The 22,936-nt window shown below is 40.0% G+C and overlaps 1 protein-coding gene across 1 annotated transcript in view; it reads right to left on the bottom strand.

The window, feature by feature from the left end:
• The window catches only part of MYZAP (myocardial zonula adherens protein), a 91,245-nt gene that overhangs the window by 15,776 nt on the left and 52,533 nt on the right, over positions 1–22,936 (bottom strand). Inside the window, exons 11-12 of the mRNA XM_077828941.1 lie at positions 11,766–11,849; positions 11,168–11,268 (exon numbers count right to left, since the gene is read on the bottom strand). Coding sequence (XP_077685067.1) covers positions 11,168–11,268; positions 11,766–11,849 — 185 coding nt within the window. The remainder of the gene's footprint in view (positions 1–11,167; positions 11,269–11,765; positions 11,850–22,936) is intronic.

The raw sequence follows: 22,936 nt of genomic DNA on the forward strand, positions 1-22,936 counted from the left end.
AAAATACACAATATTTATTGCTGTTTATCCTTTTCAAATCCTACATACCATAGATATTAAAATGTACAATGTAACTATTATTTATACAGTGTATATGCAAACTGAATCCCCAAGTGCTTTCTTGATTTACATACAAGACAGCTAACAACATGGTTTAAATTACAAAAGAATATGGGCTACAAACACTGTATTGTGATCTAAATAAAGTGATATAATTTACTCTTACATATTCAATGCACTTTATAGGACCTAGCTACATGGATCTCATTGACTATTTCCTAATTTCCAGTGTTGTAGGACACATTTATCCAAACCAGCGTTGACAAACAGGATATTGAAATATGAAAACAATTTTTACAGTTTGACTTACGTTCATATACTCAAAGGCAGAAGGACCCACTTATCACCTAGTTTGACCTCCTGACAGTGGAACTATGCTGATTTACATCAGCTCATGATCTGACCCTAAATCTTTAGCTGATCTCTGAGTAACAAACTTTTTTCCCTGTCTCCCTCCTTCTCCACCTTCATCATCAAGACCACACAGTACCCATCAATCAAGTTTGAACAAAATTCAATTATAAAATCCTTGTCTGTTTTTAGTCAGTGATTTCTATGCAGCATATCAGATATCAAGATGTCCTTTAACTAGGACTGAAGAAACTATGTACTTCTCATTTAGTTTAGAAATTAATCCATATTTCAAATTATTCTATAAATTATATTTTTAAGAGGAAACTTCTACAAGGAAGACCCAAGACTCAGTTGCTCTGAAGCAAGCCCAGTGCAGTTTCACAGTCAGAGTGGTTGATTTTTTTGCTTTACTCAGAGTTAATGAGGCCTGTATGACATTTTCAGAAGAGATTCCATTGAACCCTTTGAAAGCATAATGAATTTCCTTTTGATATTTATAATAAAATACTGCCCAACATTTCCCCCATTCTCTCACAATCTCCAAGCAAATGCCATTTGCTGAGAAACTCCCCAAAATGACTCTTGTTTCTCAACCTTTGCCTGTGTAACTTCATTGGGCTCCATTATGACTTAGGGGGGGAAAAGGTTAACATCTTTTGTAACCATGCACCTTTCCCCCATCTTTTAATTCAGTCTTCATCCAGCCACCTGAAGTTTAAAGATTGCTCCCATATAATAAACCAGCCTCATCACATGATCAAACTGCTTGTGGAGCCATCTTGCCATGTAAGAGGTCAAGAGGTGCTTGTGTAATGGACTGTGACTGCGTACCCATGAGGACACCAGAATCACAAGTGCGGTTCAATTCAAAAATCCTCAACATCAAGAGCAGAAGCATCTATCCCTTGAACAAAGTAAAAACATAATGAGGGCCTATCAACGCTTGAAACACTACAGCGACATAGCTGCAGCGCTGTAGTATTTCAGTGTAGGCACTACCTGTGCGGATGGGAGGGGTTCTCCCATAGGCGATCCACCTCCCTGAGAGTGAGTAACTAGGTCGATGGAAGAATTCCATCAGCCTAGCACTGTCAACGCTGGGGTTAGGTCGACTTAAATACATCTCATATGTCTACACTACGGAATAAGGTTGAATTTATAGAAGTCGTTTTTTTAGAAATCGGTTTTATATATTCCAGTGTGTGTGTCCTCACACAAAATGCTCTAAGTGCATGAAGTGCATTAACTCGGCGGAGCGCTCCCACAGTACCGAGGCTAGAGTCGACTTCCGGAGCGTTGCACTGTGGGTAGCTATCCCACAGTTCCTGCAGTCTCCACTGCCCATTGGAATTCTGGGTTGAGATCCCAATGCCTGATGGGGCTAAAACATTGTCGCGGGTGGTTCTGGGTACATATCGTCAGGCCCCCGTTCCCTCCCTCCCTCCGTGAAAGCAAGGGCAGACAATCGTTTCGCGCCTTTTTTCCTGAGTTACCTGTGCAGACGCCATACCATGGCAAGCATGGAGCCTGCTCAGGTAACCGTCACCCTATGACTCCTGGGTGCTGGCAGACGCGGTACAGCATTGCTACACAGTAGCAGCAACCCCTTGCCTTGTGGCAGCAGACGGTACAGTACGACTGGTAGCCGTCATCGTCATGTCAGAGGTGCTCCTGGCCACGTCGGCTGGGAGCGCCTGGACAGACATGGGCGCAGGGACTAAATTTGGAGTAACTTGACCAGGTCGTTCTCTTTAGTCCTGCAGTCAGTCCTATTGAACCGTCTTATGGTGAGCAGGCAGGCGATACGGATTGCTAGCAGTCGTACTGTACCATCTTCTGCCAGGCAGGCAAGAGGAGGATTGCTAGCAGTCGTATTGTACCATCTTCTGCCAGGCAGGCAAGAGATGAGGATGGCTAGCAGTCATACTGTACCATCTTCTGCCGAGCAGCCATGAGATGTGGATGGCATGCAGTCCTTCTGCACCGTCTGCTGCCAGCCAAAGATGTAAAAGATAGATGGAGTGGATCAAAACAAGAAATAGACCAGATTTGTTCTGTATTCATTTGCTTCCCCCCCTCCCCTGTCTAGGGGACTCATTCCTCTAGGTCACACTGCAGTCACTCACAGAGAAGGTGCAGCGAGGTAAATCTAGCCATGTATCAATCAGAGGCCAGGATAACCTCCTTGTTCCAATAAGAACAATAACTTAGGTGCACCATTTCTTATTGGAACCCTCCGTGAAGTCCTGCCTGAAATACCCCTTGATGTAAAGACACCCCCTTTGTTGATTTTAGCTCCCTGAAGCCAACCCTGTAAGCCGTGTCCTCAGTCGCCCCTCCCTGCGTCAGAGCAACGGCAGACAATCGTTCCGCGCCTTTTTTCTGTGCGGACGCCATACCAAGGCAAGCATGGAGGCCGCTCAGCTCACTTTGGCAATTAGGAGCACATTAAACACCACACGCATTATCCAGCAGTATATGCAGCACCGGAGCCTGGCAAAGCGATACCGGGCGAGGAGGCGATGTCAGCGCGGTCACGTGAGTGATCAGGACATGGACACAGATTTCTCTGAAAGCATGGGCCCTGCCAATGCATGCATCATGGTGCTAATGGGGCAGGTTCATGCTGTGGAACGCCGATTCTGGGCTCGGGAAACAAGCACAGACTGGTGGGACCGCATAGTGTTGCGGGTCTGGGACGATTCCCAGTGGCTGCGAAACTTTCGCATGCGTAAGGGCACTTTCATGGAACTTTGTGACTTGCTTTCCCCTGCCCTGAGGCGCATGAATACCAAGACGAGAGCAGCCCTCACAGTTGAGAAGCGAGTGGCGATAGCCCTGTGGAAGCTTGCAACGCCAGACAGCTACCGGTCAGTTGGGAATCAATTTGGAGTGGGCAAATCTACTGTGGGGGCTGCTGTGATGCAAGTAGCCCACGCAATCAAAGATCTGCTGATATCAAGGGTAGTGACCCTGGGAAATGTGCAGGTCATAGTGGATGGCTTTGCTGCAATGGGATTCCCTAACTGTGGTGGGGCCATAGACGGAACACATATCCCTATCTTGGCACCGGAGCACCAAGCCGCCGAGTACATAAACCGCAAGGGGTACTTTTCAATAGTGCTGCAAGCTCTGGTGGATCACAAGGGACGTTTCACCAACATCAACGTGGGATGGCCGGGAAAGGTACATGACGCTCGCATCTTCAGGAACTCTGATCTGTTTCAAAAGCTGCAGGAAGGGACTTTATTCCCAGACCAGAAAATAACTGTTGGGGATGTTGAAATGCCTATATGTATCCTTGGGGACCCAGCCTACCCCTAAATGCCATGGCTCATGAAGCCGTACACAGGCAGCCTGGGCAGTAGTCAGGAGCTGTTCAACTATAGGCTGAGCAAGTGCAGAATGGTGATAGAATGTGCATTTGGACGTTTAAAGGCGCACTGGCGCAGTTTACTGACTCGCTTAGACCTCAGCGAAACCAATATTCCCACTGTTATTACTGCTTGCTGTGTGCTCCACAATATCTGTGAGAGTAAGGGGGAGACGTTTATGGTGGGGTGGGAGGTTGAGGCAAATCGCCTGGCTGCTGGTTACACGCAGCCAGACACCAGGGCGGTTAGAAGAGCACAGGAGGGCGCGTTACGCATCAGAGAAGCTTTGAAAACCAGTTTCATGACTGGCCAGGCTACGGTGTGAAAGTTCTCTTTGTTTCTCCTTGATGAAACCCCCCGCCCCTTGGTTCACTCTACTTCCCTGTAAGCTAACCACCCGCCCCTCCTCCCGTCAATCACCGCTTGCAGAGGCAATAAAGTCATTGTTGCTTCACATTCATGCATTCTTCATTCATTCATCACACAAATAGGGGGATGACTACCAAGGTAGCCCAGGAGGGGTGGTGGAGGAGGGAAGGAAAATGCCACAGAGCACTTTAAAAGTTTACAACTTTAAAATTTATTGAATGACAGCTTCTTTTTTTGGGCAATCCTCTGTGGCAGAGTGGCTGGTTGGCCGGTGGCCCCCTCACCGCGTTCTTGGGCATCTGGGTGTGGAGGCTATGGAACTTGGGGAGGAGGGCGGTTGGTTACTCAGGGGCTGCAGTGGCAGTCTGTGCTCCAGCTGCCTTTGCTGCAGCTCAACCATACACTGGAGCATACTGGTTTGGTCCTCCAGCAGCCTCAGCATTGAATCCTGCCTCCTCTCATCACACTGCCACCACATTTGAGCTTCAGCCCTCTCTTCAGCCCGCCATCTCTCCTCCCGGTCATTTTGTGCTTTCCTGCACTCTGACATTATTTGCCTCCACGCATTCGTCTGTGCTCTGTCAGTGTGGGAGGACAGCATGAGCTCGGAGAACATTTCATCGCGAGTGCGTTTTTTTTTCTTTCTAAGCTTCACTAGCCTCTGGGAAGGAGAAGATCCTGTGATCATTGAAACACATGCAGCTGGTGGAGAAAAAAAAAGGGACAGTGGTATTTAAAAAGACACATTTTATAAAACAGTGGCTACGCTCTTTCAGGGTAATCCTTGCTGTTAACATTACATACATAGCACATGTGCTTTCGTTACAAGGTCGCATTTTGCCTCCCCCCACCGCGTGGCTACCCCCTCAACCCTCCCCCCTCCCTGTGGCTAACAGCAGGGAACATTTCTGTTTAGCCACAGGCAAACAGCCCAGCAGGAATGGGCTCCTCTGAGTGTCCCCTGAAGAAAAGCACTCTATTTCAACCAGGTGACCATGAATGATATCTCACTCTCCTGAGGATAACACAGAGAGATAAAGAACGGATGTTGTTTGAATGCCAGCAAACATACACTGCAATGCTTTGTTCTACAATGATTCCCGAGTACGTGTTACTGGCCTGGAGTGGTAAAGTGTCCTACCATTAAGGACACAATAAGGTTGCCCTCCCCAGAAACCTTTTGCAAAGGCTTTAGGAGTACATCTAGGAGAACCGCGAATGCCAGGGCAAAGTAATCCTTTCACATGCTTGCTTTTAAACCATATATAGTATTTTAAAAGGTACACTCACCGGAGGTCCCTTCTCCACCTGCCGGGTCCAGGAGGCAGCCTTGGGTGGGTTCGGGGGGTACTGGCTCCAGGTCCAGGGTGAGAAACAGTTCCTGGCTGTCGGGAAAACCGGTTTCTCCGCTTCCTTGCTGTGAGCTATCTACAACCTCATCATCAATCATCATCATCTTCTTCGTCCCCAAAACCTGCTTCCGTATTGCCTCCATCTCCATTGAAGGAGTCAAACAACACGGCTGGGGTAGTGGTGGCTGAACCCCCTAAAATGGCATGCAGCTCATCATAGAAGCGGCATGTTTGGGGCTCTGACCCGGAGTGGCTGTTCGCCTCTCTGGTTTTCTGGTAGGCTTGCCTCAGCTTCTTCAGTTTCACGCGGCACTGCTTCGGGTCCCTGTTATGGCCTCTGTCCTTCATGCCCTGGGAGATTTTGACAAAGGTTTTGGCATTTCAAAAACTGGAACGGAGTTCTGATAGCACGGATTCCTCTCCCCAAACAGCGATCAGATCCCGTACCTCCCGTTCGGTCCATGCTGGAGCTCTTTTGCGATTCTGGGACTCCATCATGGTCACCTGTGCTGATGAGCTCTGCATGGTCACCTGCAGCTTGCCACGCTGGCCAAACAGGAAATGAGATTTAAAAGTTCGCGGTTCTTTTCCTGTCTACCTGGCCAGTGCATCTGAGTTGAGAGTGCTGTCCAGAGCGGTCACAATGGAGCACTCTGGGATAGCTCCCGGAGGCCAATACCATCGAATTGTGTCCACAGTACCCCAAATTCGAGCCGGCAACGTCGATTTAAGCACTAATCCACTTGTCAGGGGTGGAGTAAGGAAATCGATTTTAAGAGCCCTTTAAGTCGAAATAAAGGGCTTCATTGTGTGGACGGGTGCAGGTTTACATCGATTTAACGCTGCTAAATTCGACCTAAAGTCCTAGTGTAGACCAGGGCTCAGGGGTGTGGATTTTTCATACCCCTGAGTGACTTAGCTGGGTCGACATAACTTTTTAGTGTAAATCAGGCTAAGTTATGAAATAGTCTGAATGATTGCTGCTATCAGCCGCTAGAGGGAGTCATGATCACATGCACTAGGCAAGCATACCATATATGCATTTTTCAGAGTAACAGCCGTGTTAGTCTGTATTCGCAAAAAGAAAAGGAGTACTTGTGGCACCTTAGAGACTAACCAATTTATTTGAGCATGAGCTTTCGTGAGCTACAGCTCACTTCATCGGATGTATGCATATATACATGCATGTATGCATACATCCGATGAAGTGAGCTGTAGCTCACGAAAGCTCATGCTCAAATAAATTGGTTAGTCTCTAAGGTGCCACAAGTACTCCTTTTCTTTTTGCATATATGCATTGGGTATAGAAAAAAATCAACCACCATTAGAAGAGTTCTGTGTAGCTCGAAAGCTTGTCTTTCACGAACCAAAGTTGGTCCAGTTTAAGATATTACCTTACCCACCTTTTCTCTCACCATCATCTCTGGCACATATTAATGTATTTGAAGATCCTGCCAATAGTTTCATTTCTCATTTATAATTCTGATAAATTTCAAACTGGCTGTAAGATGGTAGAAGCCCAGTTCAGCCAGCTTAGTCTTTCAGAAACCACCAGGGCACCAAGTCTCAGGCACCACAGTGTAATTCAAGGAAAGATCCTCCACACGAGATTAAAACAACAGTTACCACTGATCTCAGGGTGTGAGTAGTTTCAGTGTACTTGCTACCTGGTCACATGACAATTCCTCTGGTTTGCAGTATAAATATAGCTCCTCATTTCAGGGGTCTATAGAAAGTAACCCATTTTAATAAAAAGTAGGGGGGCTTGTCCTCAGGCCCTTTCCCAGTGGAGCGATTTCTATGCCTTTTCACTACGAGAAACAGATTTATCCCTTCATTGGCATTAACGTAGAATCAGTATTTTAGGATTTTTTTTTAAAACAAACATTTAAGAGCTACTTCTATGGTAGCACAGATTAAAATAAAACACTTCAGATAAGCAGATATTATACAGATCTCCATCCAACTGTATTTGAAGTAATTTATACATTCCTTGATTTTTTTTTGTGTGGTGGGGGAGGAAACAAACACTTACTTTGAATTTTGAAGATAGTATAATAATACTGAACTTTGCTTTTTAGAAAATGAACACTTTCAGTGTTCAGAAGCTGAAGTCCAGGTTCACTAGGCCCTACCTCTGCAGATTCACACACACAGTGAGATCTACTGTGTATATGAACTTGCAGAATTGGTGCCTTAGTTGATATTCCATTCCATTGCTTTGGTCTCTTCGAACAATTAATGTTTCTGCAAGTGTTCCAAACTATCCACACCAATGCAGACACTTGTGATTCCATACTGCAAAATGTGCTATTTTATTTGCCAGTTACAAAGTGCAATTTCAAGACAAACTTCTCTAACAAGCATCCAAAAACATGAAAAACTTGGGAGTAAGCAAGGCATTTATTACATGTAGATTATTGATAATTTTAATTAAAAACACGACCTCTTACTTTGTTTCTACAGCTGGTGCCAAAGTTTAAAATCTTGGGTTAAGGTTGGGGAACACATTCATTTTGTGAAACCCTGAGGCATGCCTATTGTCGTCCAGTAATAATATGAAATGCTGGAGCAACATTAAGTAACAGTACATTTTTAAAAATAAAACGCAGCTGTGACTATAATATAAAGTTACTCTGTTTAAAAACTAATTTTAATAAAACCATAAGAAAACATTAAAAATAAAATTAGCATTGTTTTTTAAATTCTGGGATTATAAACAGGGTGTGAAAAATCATCTCTGTATTAAAATACTCGCAGGTAGAGCAGATGGAGTAATTTCTGCTGGTACATGGAAGCTGGGCATGAGATGTTAAGCCAAATTTTGAAGAAATGGTCTTCTGAATCAGAATCCAAAATCACATAATAGAATAATGCAGCTACTGCCTTTGAAGGCAAAATTCTGCTCTGTAGTTATCATTCCTGTTTCTGGGGCAAAATGGACCAAGAACAAATCCAAATCCAAATGTAGGGCCTTGACTACAAGACTTGGTCCTGATTCTACAAACATTTATCACTGAATATAATTGCTTACAGCTAACTGTAGTAGAAACGGAGGTCTCAATCCAACAAAGCAGTGAAGCTTTAGTGCTTACTCCTGAAAGTAGTAAGCAATACGTTCATTAGCAAGTGTTTGTAGGATCAAGTTCTTTGATAGTTACCTAAGGTACACAACTCCGCTGTAAACATTCTGCAAAGGATCTTTTTTGGGCAAACAGAGCCCTTAGGACTGTAACAGGTGACCCATCCAAGAAGAAAAGAGATGGCTTGCAAATCAACACCCTTTTGCAGGAGAATTATAGATTTTACACCTAATTATATTAGATTGAAAATAAAATAAATTACAGCTTCATTTTACAAAAAGATTTACAACACACAATCAGAAAAACTATACAACTGTACAACAGTCTCTCCTTCAATGTGTTTGAAATATGTAAAATTGCACTATACAGCTTCCTCTCAAGAAGCAATACAGATTGCATTTTCAATCTGCTCTTCTTCCAAAACCCCATGCAAAACACTAATGTCAGTAGCAACTTCAGATATGGAGCTACTAAAAAGTTGCACACAGAAAATGTTGAGCAAGACCTCTCTGCGGCTGGTCTTCTCTGTGGCTGCTTAGCTTAATTCTTATCAGACGTCAAGCTGCACAAGGCACTTGCTTATTTGTAAGGAATGCATTGACTTGCGTGTTTAAGATGTATTATTCTTCACACTAAACTCCAGGACTCTCTTGAATGGGGTGTACGTCCTCACAGGTCTTGAAGTTTCAGGAGACCTTCTGCTGTCGATGTTTGTACTGCTAAGAGATGGAAAGACATTTTAACTGTCAAAGTCTGTGGGGTTCAACTTGTTTTGCTTGACATGTCAATTTGGGCAGCTAGACACAAGTTCTTTGTAGTGAAGTTTATGTACTAAAGGTTCTTTTTGATACTAGCTCTAGAAGCTGTAATGCACATTAGATACACCCCAGATGTCTTTTTAAATGTCACGAAGAACTCTTGGTAATCTTATGCCAGATAATAGCAAGTTGGGATGTGAGCATCAACAAATCACATATTAGAATATATACCAACACAGGTGCTCTAATTTAGCATGCTGAAGTCTCCCTAAAGCCATAAAAACTAGTGACATGGAATTAAAAAATAAAATTGACTGTAAAAACGTAGTTTCATGAAAACTAAACCAGGTAGATGTCACAGATAAATTTAAAGAATGGGAGAAATCTGAAAGCTATGCAAAGGCTGCTTTGAGATCTAAAGGGGCCCCAAGAAGCACCACAAAGAAGGGTTTGTTAGCTTCATAGTGCCATTAAATTACACTCTAGGCTCAAAGTTGCCAAACAAGCTGAAAAACGGACATGGTAGTTTTTATATTATGAGGGCAAATTATATTATACAAGATAGTTTACTGATTTCATGTGCCTACTTGCATTCCTCAAAATTAAATATTTACTTTGCAGGACTGTTAAAATGGATTATTGTACTGCTGAGCATTTTAAAAATGGCAACGCTATTGGGCTTTATTGTTCATGGACAATTACTACTTTTTATTTTAAGTGAGTTTTGAGCAAGTTCTATCCCCCTCCTGATGCAAGTGCACGGAGCCTTGGTTATAGAACTAACATGGTTCCAGTGGAGCATGTAAGAGAGAGAGAGTGTAGCCCATACAAATGGGCTGTGAAGACACCCTTCCCCTCAAAGAAAATAAAGCAGTTTAGATGCAGGCTCAGGAGATAAAACAAAACTAAGCAGATCCAGTGGCCAATCCCCATGCAGGGCTGGGGGCATGTACAAGAACTACGGCAGCCTTAAAAGGAGCTCTACTGCCACTACTCAACCTTCAGAAGGAGTTGCCACTTTTTCCTCCCACCCCTGAAGCTTGCATTGGTCAGGCTTGTAACAGGATTCACCTGGCTACATGCACATAGTCCAACAGTTAATAGGTTAATAGTTATATTGTAATAGCTTTCAGAGGAGCTCTTACTGCAAACAGTGATCAACAATACGTTATTTCCTATATTAGGTTCCTGTAGTATCTCAAATAATATCTAGCAATTTTAAGCTAACACTGACTTTTTAAAATAGTGATGGACCATGTATGTTACGAATACACAACATTAGCCTAATCTGAATTATGGAGCAGCCAAATTCCAGTACTGCCTAACATACTGGATACTTTACGCAACCCAAATGAAGTGCTAAAGTTCTGCAGCTATGTTCTGCTGCACTCACAGTAGGAAAACTTGAACACTATTTTTCCTATAGGTCACAAGAACAGTTATTTGATATCCCCCCAAAAGGTGGAACTCTAGGGGGCCTAGGTTTAACTCCCTGCTCATTTCACCCTTTTGTAGTTAAATACTCCAGGAGCCTCTACCATGCTCCATCATTTAAAGGAAAGAGACATGTTTGTTGTAGGTGTCAGAAATTAAGTCAATGGTAAATACCATTTCTATGCTACACACAACTCTGTATGCCATGAAGAAAAAGATCATTAAATAAAAGTACATTAGCCATTAGGCTGCAGATAAGTTCTTGAGAAATTACTGTTGGTAGATATAAGTGCTGTTGTTCCAAATCCATATTCTGGATAGATTTATTGACAGTGATTTTCTGTGGAGAACCTTTCCAGTAAATTATCTGAAGCTCTGAATACCTGGATGGAAGATCACATCCTACTCCGATCTCTCTTGTTTCTACATTAGTCCTTGGCTGGGTTTCCATTAAGTAGTCCAACCTGTCTTGTAATTCTTTATTCTGGAAAAGAAGGATTTTCTTCATGAAAAAATCCTTTTAAGTTGCATTTTCCGAGAAGACAAATATGTTTTAATGATTTTAGCTCATTAACATTGTATTTTCTCTTTTAAAATTAATAAAGTCCAGCATAAGGCTTTCTTCATCAACATTCCAAAATTATTATTTAGAATACACAAAAATTTTGGAAAATAAAGTTACTGTGACCGTAAAAACACAAGTCAATCAATGCCTTACATACAGAATGCTAGATTTTTTAAATGTCTCTATAGTGTAAATGCATAACTATGTTACAGAAGTTCAACATGAATGTGAAGATTATTTGTTTATTACATGCATTCATGATGATCCTGATGTTACAGATATTTCTGTTTCCATATTCAAGACCAGTTACTACATACAGTGAATTTACATAAAGAAAACATCAGACAGCATAGCTCCAACTCTAACAGTTCTCGTAAATCACATCAAATCAAAGTAAAGCTAATTTAAGTCCTTACCTCACATTCTAGGAAAGAGATTTTTTCTAGAAGCTGCATTATAAACAATTCCTTTTGCTTGATCTTTTTCTTTAGTATTTCGATCTATGAATGAAAAAAAAAATCAGGAATATCTTAAGGCAAAGACGTTAAAAAAAAAAAAGAGAAGAAACAAAAGACTATTCCACAAACCGAAACCAAAACTCACTGGATTTCAGTGTGCAGCCAATATTGTACTTTCTGTTCTAGAATGTGTACATATTCCAAAACAGTTTGAATTCAAAAGGGTCAACTTGGGTGGTTTACACCATAATCACAGACATGCACTAACATGGCTTAATGCAGATGCCATGATCATACATGTGTACTAACATGGCTTCTGACACTTCATGCATTTTTAGTCTTTGGAAAGTAAACAAAAGTTTTCAAGTAACAACTAGCCGATATAAAAATATGTAAAAAAATAAAAAACTAAATTACAGGGTTCAGGGGACTCTGCTCTCAGGTTTTAAGCTCACCCAAAACTTTTATTACATGGTGCTAATCTCTTGCCCTTATTTGGCATAGCATGAAAATTCAAATATTTCTATATGAAAACTTTTATATTTCATAGTTGGGGGAAAAAGTCATCATCAACAATTGCTTGTCAGATTGATGATAAAACAACAAAAAGAGGCCACCTCAACAATAATGTGACATTTTCTGGGCTCTGTAGGGAACAATATTAACATCAATACAGTATTAATAACTTCGGATTCCCCCCTTCATTAGGGCAACCTTTCACCACTCAATTTGTGCAAACTTGTCTTAAAAGCTAATTTACCCAGCTACAAGATGATCTCCCCGAGTAGTGGGATCTTTGCATATTATTGTAGCAATTTTTAATCACACGTCCCTCCCAGCCACTACTGCAGTGGGTGTGGCCAGAGAAAGATGGGCATGACCAGGATGCCACAGAGCTCCCCAGTTGCAGTACCAGTCCCTTGGGGTCACTGGTAGATGGCTCAAGGCTGTTCTTAAACTGGGGGGCTGGTTTGGAGCAAGTAGCCTCTGAAAGCCTCTGTTGTCTCCACTTCTGTCCCCCTGCCAAGTTATGCTGATGCTGCTTGCCTGCAGCTGAGGTTCTGGCCCAACATGTGCATTTCTGTCTCTTGTGAAGGAGTATTTTAAGAAACCTGTTAACTGATTGCTTAAGTGAGTTCCACTGAAGTCGATCTGTATGTTGTTTAGAACAGAACACTAGTATAACAGCTCAAAACACAAAATGGAGTAGACAAGATTGAAGAGATGAACACTGAAGGCTTTGCAAAAGTACATTCTAAGAACCTAAAGGAGAAAAAGGGACGCTGCTTGTTGTGGGTGTGTGAATATGATGTAGTTTCAGGCACAGGAGAGAGATGCAGCACCAAGAGTGACAGAAAACAGTTCAGGTTACACCTACATTACAAAAACTACACTTTTCAAGAACAGCTTCAGGTTAACTAGTTGTGCCACTACAGTGGAACTGGTATAGCCTTAAAACATTGTTTTAAAACTATACACAATACAACTAAGCCATGCTAGCGGTGATGGTTTTTAGTATACAGTTTCCATAGCATAGGCTAGTACAAAGAGAATTTTGGAGGAAGGCTTGAGAGGAGCAGAAATGGACATTTTCCAGTACTTACTACATGTATGTAAGAAGTGATACCTGAACACTTTACATAGAGTGCTGCAATGCAAAACCAATGCTACACTCAAAGTACATGAATTACTCGATTGTTCCAGATTTGTATGTTGTATTAAAGGGCCATTGTCTAGTCAGACTTTAGACCTGAAATTTAGGTTATTAGTAATATACTAATATGTATTAGTAATAAATAACTTAATACACCAGACTGTACCCCTTTAAGAACAAAATGACACTACTCAGTTATTGATCCTATTAACAAATAAATATTTTAAAATTAGTTTTTAAGTTATTAATGGTATTTTGTAAACTGTTAAGGATTCCTTAATGGTCTGCATGAAGAGACACTGACAAGTTTTATGTTACTAGAACCACTCCCCTAGATTATTAAAACGGAATTTTCTTTTAAATCTAGTTTTTTTATTTACTATATATACTTTGTTTACTTAATTTTTTTTCCAGCCTGGACAATAATAATGAAGTCAAATTAACTTTCAGGTAAAGCTGGTAGAAATTTTTCAATGAAAAGATCTTGGGTGAAAAACAAAAAAATTAGTGAAATTTTGATGGGCTCGGCTTTCAGCTTCTGAATGCTGTAATGTTTTGCTTCCACTGCCTGGAAATACTTAAGAACAACCTTTTCTGGTGGTTTTTTTGAAAGGTCACATTTCTGTTTACATCCCAACTATATTTTGGAATTTGAGTCAATGGTGCCTCTCTAATATAAAATACAATTGTTGGTATAAACATAGCTTTTAATCTAAAGATAATATATTTTAAAGGGTGCAGGTCATGTCCTAGGTGCAGAAGGAGGGCTGAAAGCCAATAATATTTACTGAATTCTGCACTCTGTATGAAGCTAAGTCATGTCAGGACTTAAACAGTTAAGTTCCAGTCCACCTTTACTGAATAATCAACCATTTAAAAAAAAAATCAAAAGATCACACTAACAGTTGCATTCTGGTTTCACTGAAGTCAGGATGAATTTTGATGTTGGACTTCCGTGGAAGCAGAATCAGACATCAAGTTAGAGTTTTAGCAAACCTAGGCCCCATTCCTGCCTACTTCTGCATGTAGGTATATCCTCCTGCTCATGGAGTACCCATTGACATAAGTGATTTTACTGTTACCCGTAGATGCTGGAATACAACATATGAAAAAAAAAAGTCACTCATGCAGATTCTTCTTTAGACCTGCTATACTAGTATACAATTAGGACTGTGCAGATGAAGGAAGGGGAATTCTACAGGAGCTGCCACTCAGCAAAACTGGATATGCCATAGCACAAAAACCTGAACATTTCCCCCCCGCCCAATTAAATTCAATAGTTTGGGCTGTGAGCCAACAAAAATTTCATAAATGCCTATAACTGTTGCCACAAGAAAATTATAAAAATACTCATGAGCAATAAAAATAGGTATTTTCTATAAAATTCTCATTAAACTGAATGGATTTTATCCTGTCAGATTGCTGAATGGCTGTGACCTTTACATATAAAATTTTAAGGAAAAAAAAGTAAAAACTATTTATTCATAGAAGTGCAGTAAAACTTTATTTTAAATTAATTAAATTTAAAAAACAGCCAATCAGAAGGCAACTGAAGTTCCAAATAATTCAATTTTCCACTTATAACTGTCACTGTGGTACACTGGAGAGATAAGGTGTTTGAGGTAATATCACTAATATGCATCAGAGTAAAACAAATTCCAAAAGCCTGTCCAGCTCTCTCTCCCTCTTCATTTCATCTCCCCCCCCTTTAAATTTTTTTTATTAAACTGTTTTTTGCTATTAAAAACCCCTTCTATGTAAAGCTCTCCAGCATATCTGAAAATAATCAATAAAAAAGGTCTCAGAGAAAAAGGAAAAGAATCTGAAAAATTCAATTTAAATATTAAATACAATGGCCATCACTTTCACAAAATATCCATTGCAAACCAATATAAAAAATTAATGAGTGCAAAAAACCCCAAAACAGTTCTAAAGAGAAAGACCTGGAAAAGGTTAGAGTAAAACACAGATGAATTAAAAAAAAAGGCAAAGAACTTAAAACATAAGATTTGTGAAGACAATAACAAAAAGAAGTACAGCTAACATGGGTATTTATCTTAATAAAAGTGATGTGTTTAATTTGTATTTTTAATCATTTATTTTCAATAAATGTGTCATACAAAGAAGTGGCAATTCAATTATTGAAAAAAGGCAAGTGTAAATTCCATACTGTAAATTTTTCAACTAAATGATAATGATAAAATACACAGCAGTGAAGAAATGCTATGATCAACTCATCCATTTCTTTGCAAATAAGGGGTTTATTTTCAGTTCAAGCTGGTGCTCCTTCATCTGTCTTTCACTTTAAATAGCAGATTCTTCTCTGGCTAAAATATAGTTCCATTAGCATTGTCATTTAAAACTAGATTTTAAGTGATCTTTTCAGCTTTCATATCTTCATAGAAAAGTAATGTTTATAGCACCTGCAGACACTTGACAGCTATTGATCCTGGTCTTTAATTATTGCTATGTCTAACACTATAATTATAATTATAGTTCAGCCAGCATTTTTGTTATAAGTGGGTTTAGTCTTCCCACAATTTTGAAAGTGGAATATACTGACAGTATAAATTGTTTTCTTATGGTGGTATTTGGCATTAACATTCTGTTCCCCTGCCATGCACAGAAGGAAATCATTTTGGTATCAGACATCTGTATGCGTAGTGAGAGCAGACTTTCAGCTTGAAACCAAGTACAGCTGTGTAATCAGAGGACAATTTTTCCTTACTGAGGCAGATCCTGTTACTGGAGATATTACAGTAGTTGGTGCCAATTCTGACTTTTAAATTAATTTGGAAAACAAATGTTTTTATTTAGAGTAGTAATCTAATTAGACACCAATAAACATTTCTGAAAGCCAACTAGGGCCTTACACCTCTACCTTTTCATAACAGCTTATTTTACTGGTTCACAGAGTGATTATAATTCAAAGCCTTTACACCATGAAAGTTAAAATTGAGCAAAGAAGATGGTTCAGTATCACACTGTCAGGTACAAGTACATGTAGTCTGATTAAAATGGAATCTACGTATATATTCATATATATTCCACATCTACTCAGAATTAACACTGTATATACAGATCTGAATGATCTGAAAATGGTCTAGGGAGATTATACCTAGAATAACAATGAAAATGCTAGAATTAAAAAGGAACATATTGAAATCCAGAACAGAACACTAAGATGGAAAGCCTGATGGATTCTTCCACCTCTCCCCAACATGGTATTGATTGATTTTCATTCAACTGGTATTCTATGATTTGGCATCAGATTTACTGCATTTGTGTTCCAAGGCAGGAGCCACTAACGGCTCTGGAGTTCTGAACCATACACACCAACAGCAACATTTCTTGGCTCATTTTAACATGGCTTTATGGCTGCAGTTCAATTCTATTCATCCTTTTCTTCAGTTCCTTTGGAGGACTGTGCTAAAATTGTAATCTAGTAAGTATAAAAGTGTGTAAGAAAAAAGCAAAGATTCCTATGGCCTAAAAGCTTATTTGTTTATATCAGTAAAAATAATATGGGGTAAGATCAATAGAGGATCTGGTTGGACCATGTGGATTACACTTGCAGTGAGCTGTTACACAAAATACCTGACTCCTCAAATCCTATAACACTGTTATTTTACATATTATATATAAGTGACACTTCATTCAATCCAAGATTTTAGGTATGTTGACTAAAATGATCCTAAATCCATTAGGGGTGAAACACACCCAGCAGTGGACAAGCCACAGACGTCTCTCCACTGTGAAGGGACGAGGACAGAGGTGCGGAAAGACTTTGCACCCCCTGAATGTGGCAGAGTTATTCTCTGTGCCAAATGCACATAGGCCAGCATGGAGGATGAGCAGGAATGTAGCCAGTGAGCTTGCAGTTATTCTGACCCTTTGAAGGGGACAGTCAGGTTCTTGGCAATTGCTGCAGTCCAGGACCTGGAGGAGCCACCACAAAGGGGCTATAGAGCTGCTGAAGCCTTGTCCAGGAGCTGACAGTGGATTTAGACCTCCACTAAGAGGCCATTCACTGCATCTTTGGATAAAAGGTGTTAAATTCCCACCCTATGGCCTTTCATGTTGGGAAAAGACATTAAGAAGCAATCAAACCTGATCGTATAAAAACTTTTAGGGTACTATGATACCCCGATGAGGAGATGCTACATTTAAAGGAAACATAGGAAAGGAAGCAACAACTTTGGATGAGTATAAAAGATATATTAAATAAAGCCTTAAATTAAACACAATATATATAGGTACAGTACATTGATATAAGTAACACTGCATAAAGTGTGATCTTCACTATGTTAGGAATGTAACAAGGGTATTGGCTCAAATACGCATACTTTCTGGTAAAATGTTTTTAAAATAAACAGAAGGGATACTTCAATCTTCCGTAGTGCTTTCCTTTTTGCAAAGAGCTAGACAAACATTAACTCATGGAATCTAATCTAAAACACACACAACATCCCAACAAACAGAAAGAGATGGTCTCTGCCATGAGCACTGGCAGTGTAAAGCAGACACATAGTATGTGGGGCAAAAGACCAAAAAGCCATGAAGTCAGTTTTCATGTAGGGATATCTTGCAGAAAGAAGTGGGTTTTAAGCAGCCTGTTCAAGGCATAGGTGAATATGCATGGAGAGAGAAGGAGCATGACAAGTTAAAGATGATAATCAGGTTGAGAGCCTGACAGGAGGGATGACAGAATTATCCACAATGAAAGATGTGGGTGAGAAGTGGAGCAGTTTGGGACAAAAAATAATCCTCCAACTCTTCTCAGACTCACTCCTGGATCCACTGCAGTCTGGCTTCTATCCTCTGCATTCCACTGAAAGCGTTATCACCATGGTCTAAAAGGACACCTTTCTGGCTAAGACTTAGAGCCTCTAATCCAGGGGTTGTCAACCTTTCAGAAGTGGTGTGCAGAGTCTTCATTTATTCACTCTAATTTAAGGTTTTTCGTGCCAGTAATACATTTTAATGTTTTTAGAAGGTCTCTTTCTATAAGTCTTTAATATAACACTAAACTATTGTTGTATGTAAAGTAAATAAAGTTTTTAAAATGTTTAAGAAGCTTCATTTAAAATTAAATTAAAATGCAGACCCCCCGGACCAGTGGCTAGGACCCAGGCGTGTGAGTGCCACTGAAAATCAGCTCGCGTGCTGCCTTTGGCACCTGTGCCATAGGTTGGCTACCTAATGGTCGGCTACCTACCTGCTCTAATCCATTCTTATCCTTGATCTTTACTTAGCCTTCAGTACTGTTGGTCACTCCCTACTAGAAATCCTGTCCCCCCAGGTAGTTTTCATGGCATTGTCCTCTCACCATTCTCTTCCTCCTTCTCTGACTGCTATTTTCGTATATCCCATAACCCCTCTCTGGGGGAGCCTTACAGGGCTCTAACCTAGCACTCCCTTTACACCTTATCTCAGCTGTTCTTATCTTTTCTCACAGTTCTACCAACATCTCTACATAGAGTCACAATTGTTCCTCTCTTCACACCCATACTGACTATTTCTCTAACACTGTTATTTGTATTACAGTAGACCCTAGCGATCCTAATCAGAGCTGAAAGCCTCACTGGGTTAGGGGATGCACGTCATTCTGGATGGCTATTCATCAGCTCAACTTTAATATGGCCACTTTAAAGCCCTTTATTTTTCTTCAGTGCTCACCATCTTACCTCATTTTCTGTTGTCATTGAGCGCACCCCCATCCTCCCTGTCCTGCAATGTCACAGTCATCTTTCACTCTCAATCTCTCAGCACACATCCAGATCATCATCAAATCCTGTATTGTCTCTCTCTCCACACTTAGAAAATCCAACCCTTCCATTTCATCCCATCATTTAAGATGCTTGACTGTGCTCTTCTCTCTCACCTTGGATACAATGACCTCCTCAAATTCCCTTCCTTGCTAAAACAGACTATCAATCCTCTCTTTGAAAAATTGTTCCCCTGACATCTCCTGGCATAGTCACCCCAGTTTAAACCTTTCACTTTTTGCTTCAAGGCCCTACAAAACTTCACCCTGAACTACATCTTGGAACTCTACTTTGCTCTCTTTCATGTGAGCAAAGATGCTGGTTTTGACACCTACTTAATTTCTTTTGCCCTCTCCTGTCCTCTTCTATACTGCCCTCTGTGCATGGAACAAACTCTGAAATTCAGAGCATCAGGCTCACACTCCTCTTCCCAATCTCTTTCGCAGATCCACTCTATCTGAAGCTCCAAACAAGATTGTTTCTTTTAAATTATTCTCAATCTAATACAACTCCTTCCCTTGGTTCTCCCAGAGTGTCCTGTCTGTACTGAAAAGTTAATATTAGTTTTATACAATTTGCTCGAGATGGTGAGACACATCTGAGAGGAAATAGCCAGAAATGAAAGGTTAATGGTAGAAAATTAGATTTGGGAGTCATCAGCATAAAGCTAGGACTCTGAACCCATAAGAGTGAATAAGATCATTAAAAGAAGAGGAGAAAGCAAAGGACACTACCCTGGGACAAAGATGTGGGGAAGGAGCAGAAGAAAATCTGCCAAAAAAAAATGCTGAAGGAGCGAAGAGTGAGGTTAGAGAAGAATCAGGAGAGTACAAAGCAATTCAAAGCCAAGGAAATGAGAAAAATATTTTCTCTTTTTTGTCATTCTCTAAGAGAATGATAAAATAATTGCCTTTTTTAAAAAGGGGTTGTGTAAATGGCACAACCTTGACATATTGGTTTTTTGCTAAATATGATCCATTTCAGAGCTGGAGGCTTGAAAACGTATATTGATTTATCAGGTTGGAGTAGATCCAGCAGTTATTTAAATTCACCCAAGATTTACCACACAATGATATCATCCAGTTGAAGTTATTTCTCAGTACATCACATTGTACATTTATATGAGTATTGTATATTATAAAAGACATTTATATTTTACTGTTCATCTGCCATTAGTGAATTTGACACCTGTAACATGGTGATACATGACAAACAAAAATGGACAAACCAGTTATAAACATGACTAAACTTATTACAAACACACAATGGACTAAACAATACAGGACAGACAAGACATCACAACATTGACTAGAATACTCAGCCTTTGTCATCTTTTTAGGGAGACAGTGGCTGTACAGGAAAGACCAGATTTCATTCTAAAAGTCTAATGTTTCATTCAACTTTAATTTTTAAATAAGCCAAGTTTATTGTATTCTAGGCATTAGAGCTGAGATTTTTCCAAGGGGCTCTATCAAAAATCAATAAGAATGAGCATCTTATTCCCTTAGGCCCCATTAAAAACTCCAGACTCAGATAATATCTTCTACTTTTTTTTATCATCACAGTTTTCACACTCTCTCTCTCATATATATTATATACACATACATATACACACACATACACATATACACACACACACACACACACACACACACATCAGTAAAAACAAACAGATATTATTACTCAAACTAGGTTTAGCGTAAATTATTGCACTAATTTAAGGGACTTTCTAATCTGTCTAGTTCTAGCAATATTAAACCAGTCTTTGATCTCAATCTACTGCTACAGTAGCTCTGAGGAATCACTGGTGTTCTAGTGTGTAAGAACTGTTTGTACAGTGTCTAGCATAACTGGGTACTGACCCCCTTGATTAGGAACTACCATAATACAATAATAACGTGGGTTTAAGTATGCTAGCTGGTTTGCTGCTCCAATCCAAGTTGCAGGCGTCAATGCTTTGCAAAGTGGATTCTATAGATGAAGCTGGACCAGAAATGACAGATTGCCTCTGCCACAAATACATGAATGAATGTTTCCACCAAAGATCTCTGGTGGTTCTATTTTTGTTGTCTGTAGAGGTCTAATACATTCCATGTAGGATGTTGGACTGTATAGCTTCGTTTTTTAGATTCACTGGGGCATTCCACAAAAAGAAAAGGAGTACTTTTGGCATCTTAGAGACTAACAAATTTATCTGAGCATAAGCATTATGATTCTCTGCCATTTATGCTTTGAAGTTGCTCTTCTTAAGCCATGTTCCCATATGGCTTTTCTTTCTACATGTGGGCTCCTTTGTTGAAAAATATAGAGATGTTGTATCCCACACAAGTATAGAGTTTTGTTAGTAAAAATACAGCATCCCAGTTTGGATGGTGATTCCACAGTCCATGTTTCAGTGTTGCTTCTTTTACAGTTTTAAAAGTATTTCCATATTAAAACTGGCAATACCATATAATATGCCTGGAGTTTCTGAAACGTCTTGAGTAAGCAGTTTTCAGCTGGTCATATAGCCTTTTTTGTCACGCTTCCTTCTCTTTTCCATTTGTTCAATATAATGTGTATCTTCATTATTTGGGTTAGGATTCACTCCTTAGCAGATCGTATACAAATATTCTCTCTTTCATGCCAATTTCTGCTACAATAAAAAAAGGATATAGCTTCTTTTTCTTATGTCTGGCCGCCACTTATCTTCCAATGAATCTCAGACTAAATGTGGAGAACAGCTCGTGTGCCATGACCTGGAGACAGTTCAATTCAGTAGGTTAGGGGAATGTCATTCTAAATTTCTATTCTGTAGATATTTTCTTGCCAAGGAAAAAAACCCCTTCTTTCCCCTTTAAATCTCTCTCTCTCCCCCAAAATGCTCAGTTTCAAATTTCAAATTCAATCCTCTCTTAGTGATGAAATGCTTTATTATGTCAAATAAAGTCCCTTGTGTAATGAAAATGTGATCTTATTTTTACAGCATAATACTCAAAAGCAAAGGAAAGAAACTTCAAATCTTTTAAATGTCACCAGGTTGAAATTTAGCACAGTCACTCTGCCTAGATGAATACTTTTGTTTGTTTAAAAAAAACCCTAAAAATAATTTGATTTAAATTTTTATGTTTCATTTTAAGTTCTTTTAACTTGTTGTTTTTCTTAATAAAGTCCCTGCAAAAGGTTTTTGGGGGACGGAGGCAATTACAGCTATCCTCCACCATGGCAAAAGAAGGAAAAGATCACTTTAAAGAGCAAGATTTCACCCATGTCCATGCATTTAAGTAGACAAAAAAAAGTGAGGCAAAGGTTTGGCAGCAACACCATTACCAGGTCAGAAGCACTGCTATCATCTTGCCTCAGGTCTCATAAGTCTGCATCTGCCTGTCCAGTTCTGTGTCATCTTATTGGTGGCTGATCTCTCCAGTGAAAGTGTTTTGAAGAAAACATTTCTGCCTACTTCAATGTAACAGTTCTGCCTAAGAGTTTCACCATCTTTGACTTTCTTTCACTGCATTAGGCATTAGCCTGTCTGGTTAATAACCAAGTGTTACTTTAAGATGTATACACAGGGAGAGCAAGAAGCAGACTATTGATAGTCTCTCAATTTCTCCCATATTAATGCTCACTTCGATTTATCCACTGAGATCCAGATGATCCACCTTCTCTGACACTTCCTTTCCTAAAAGAACCTGCACTGTAAACTTCCTAAAGTTGGCACAATTTCT

The sequence above is a fragment of the Eretmochelys imbricata genome, chromosome 10, assembly GCF_965152235.1.
Source record: "Eretmochelys imbricata isolate rEreImb1 chromosome 10, rEreImb1.hap1, whole genome shotgun sequence".
NCBI classification, from domain to species: domain Eukaryota; kingdom Metazoa; phylum Chordata; order Testudines; family Cheloniidae; genus Eretmochelys; species Eretmochelys imbricata.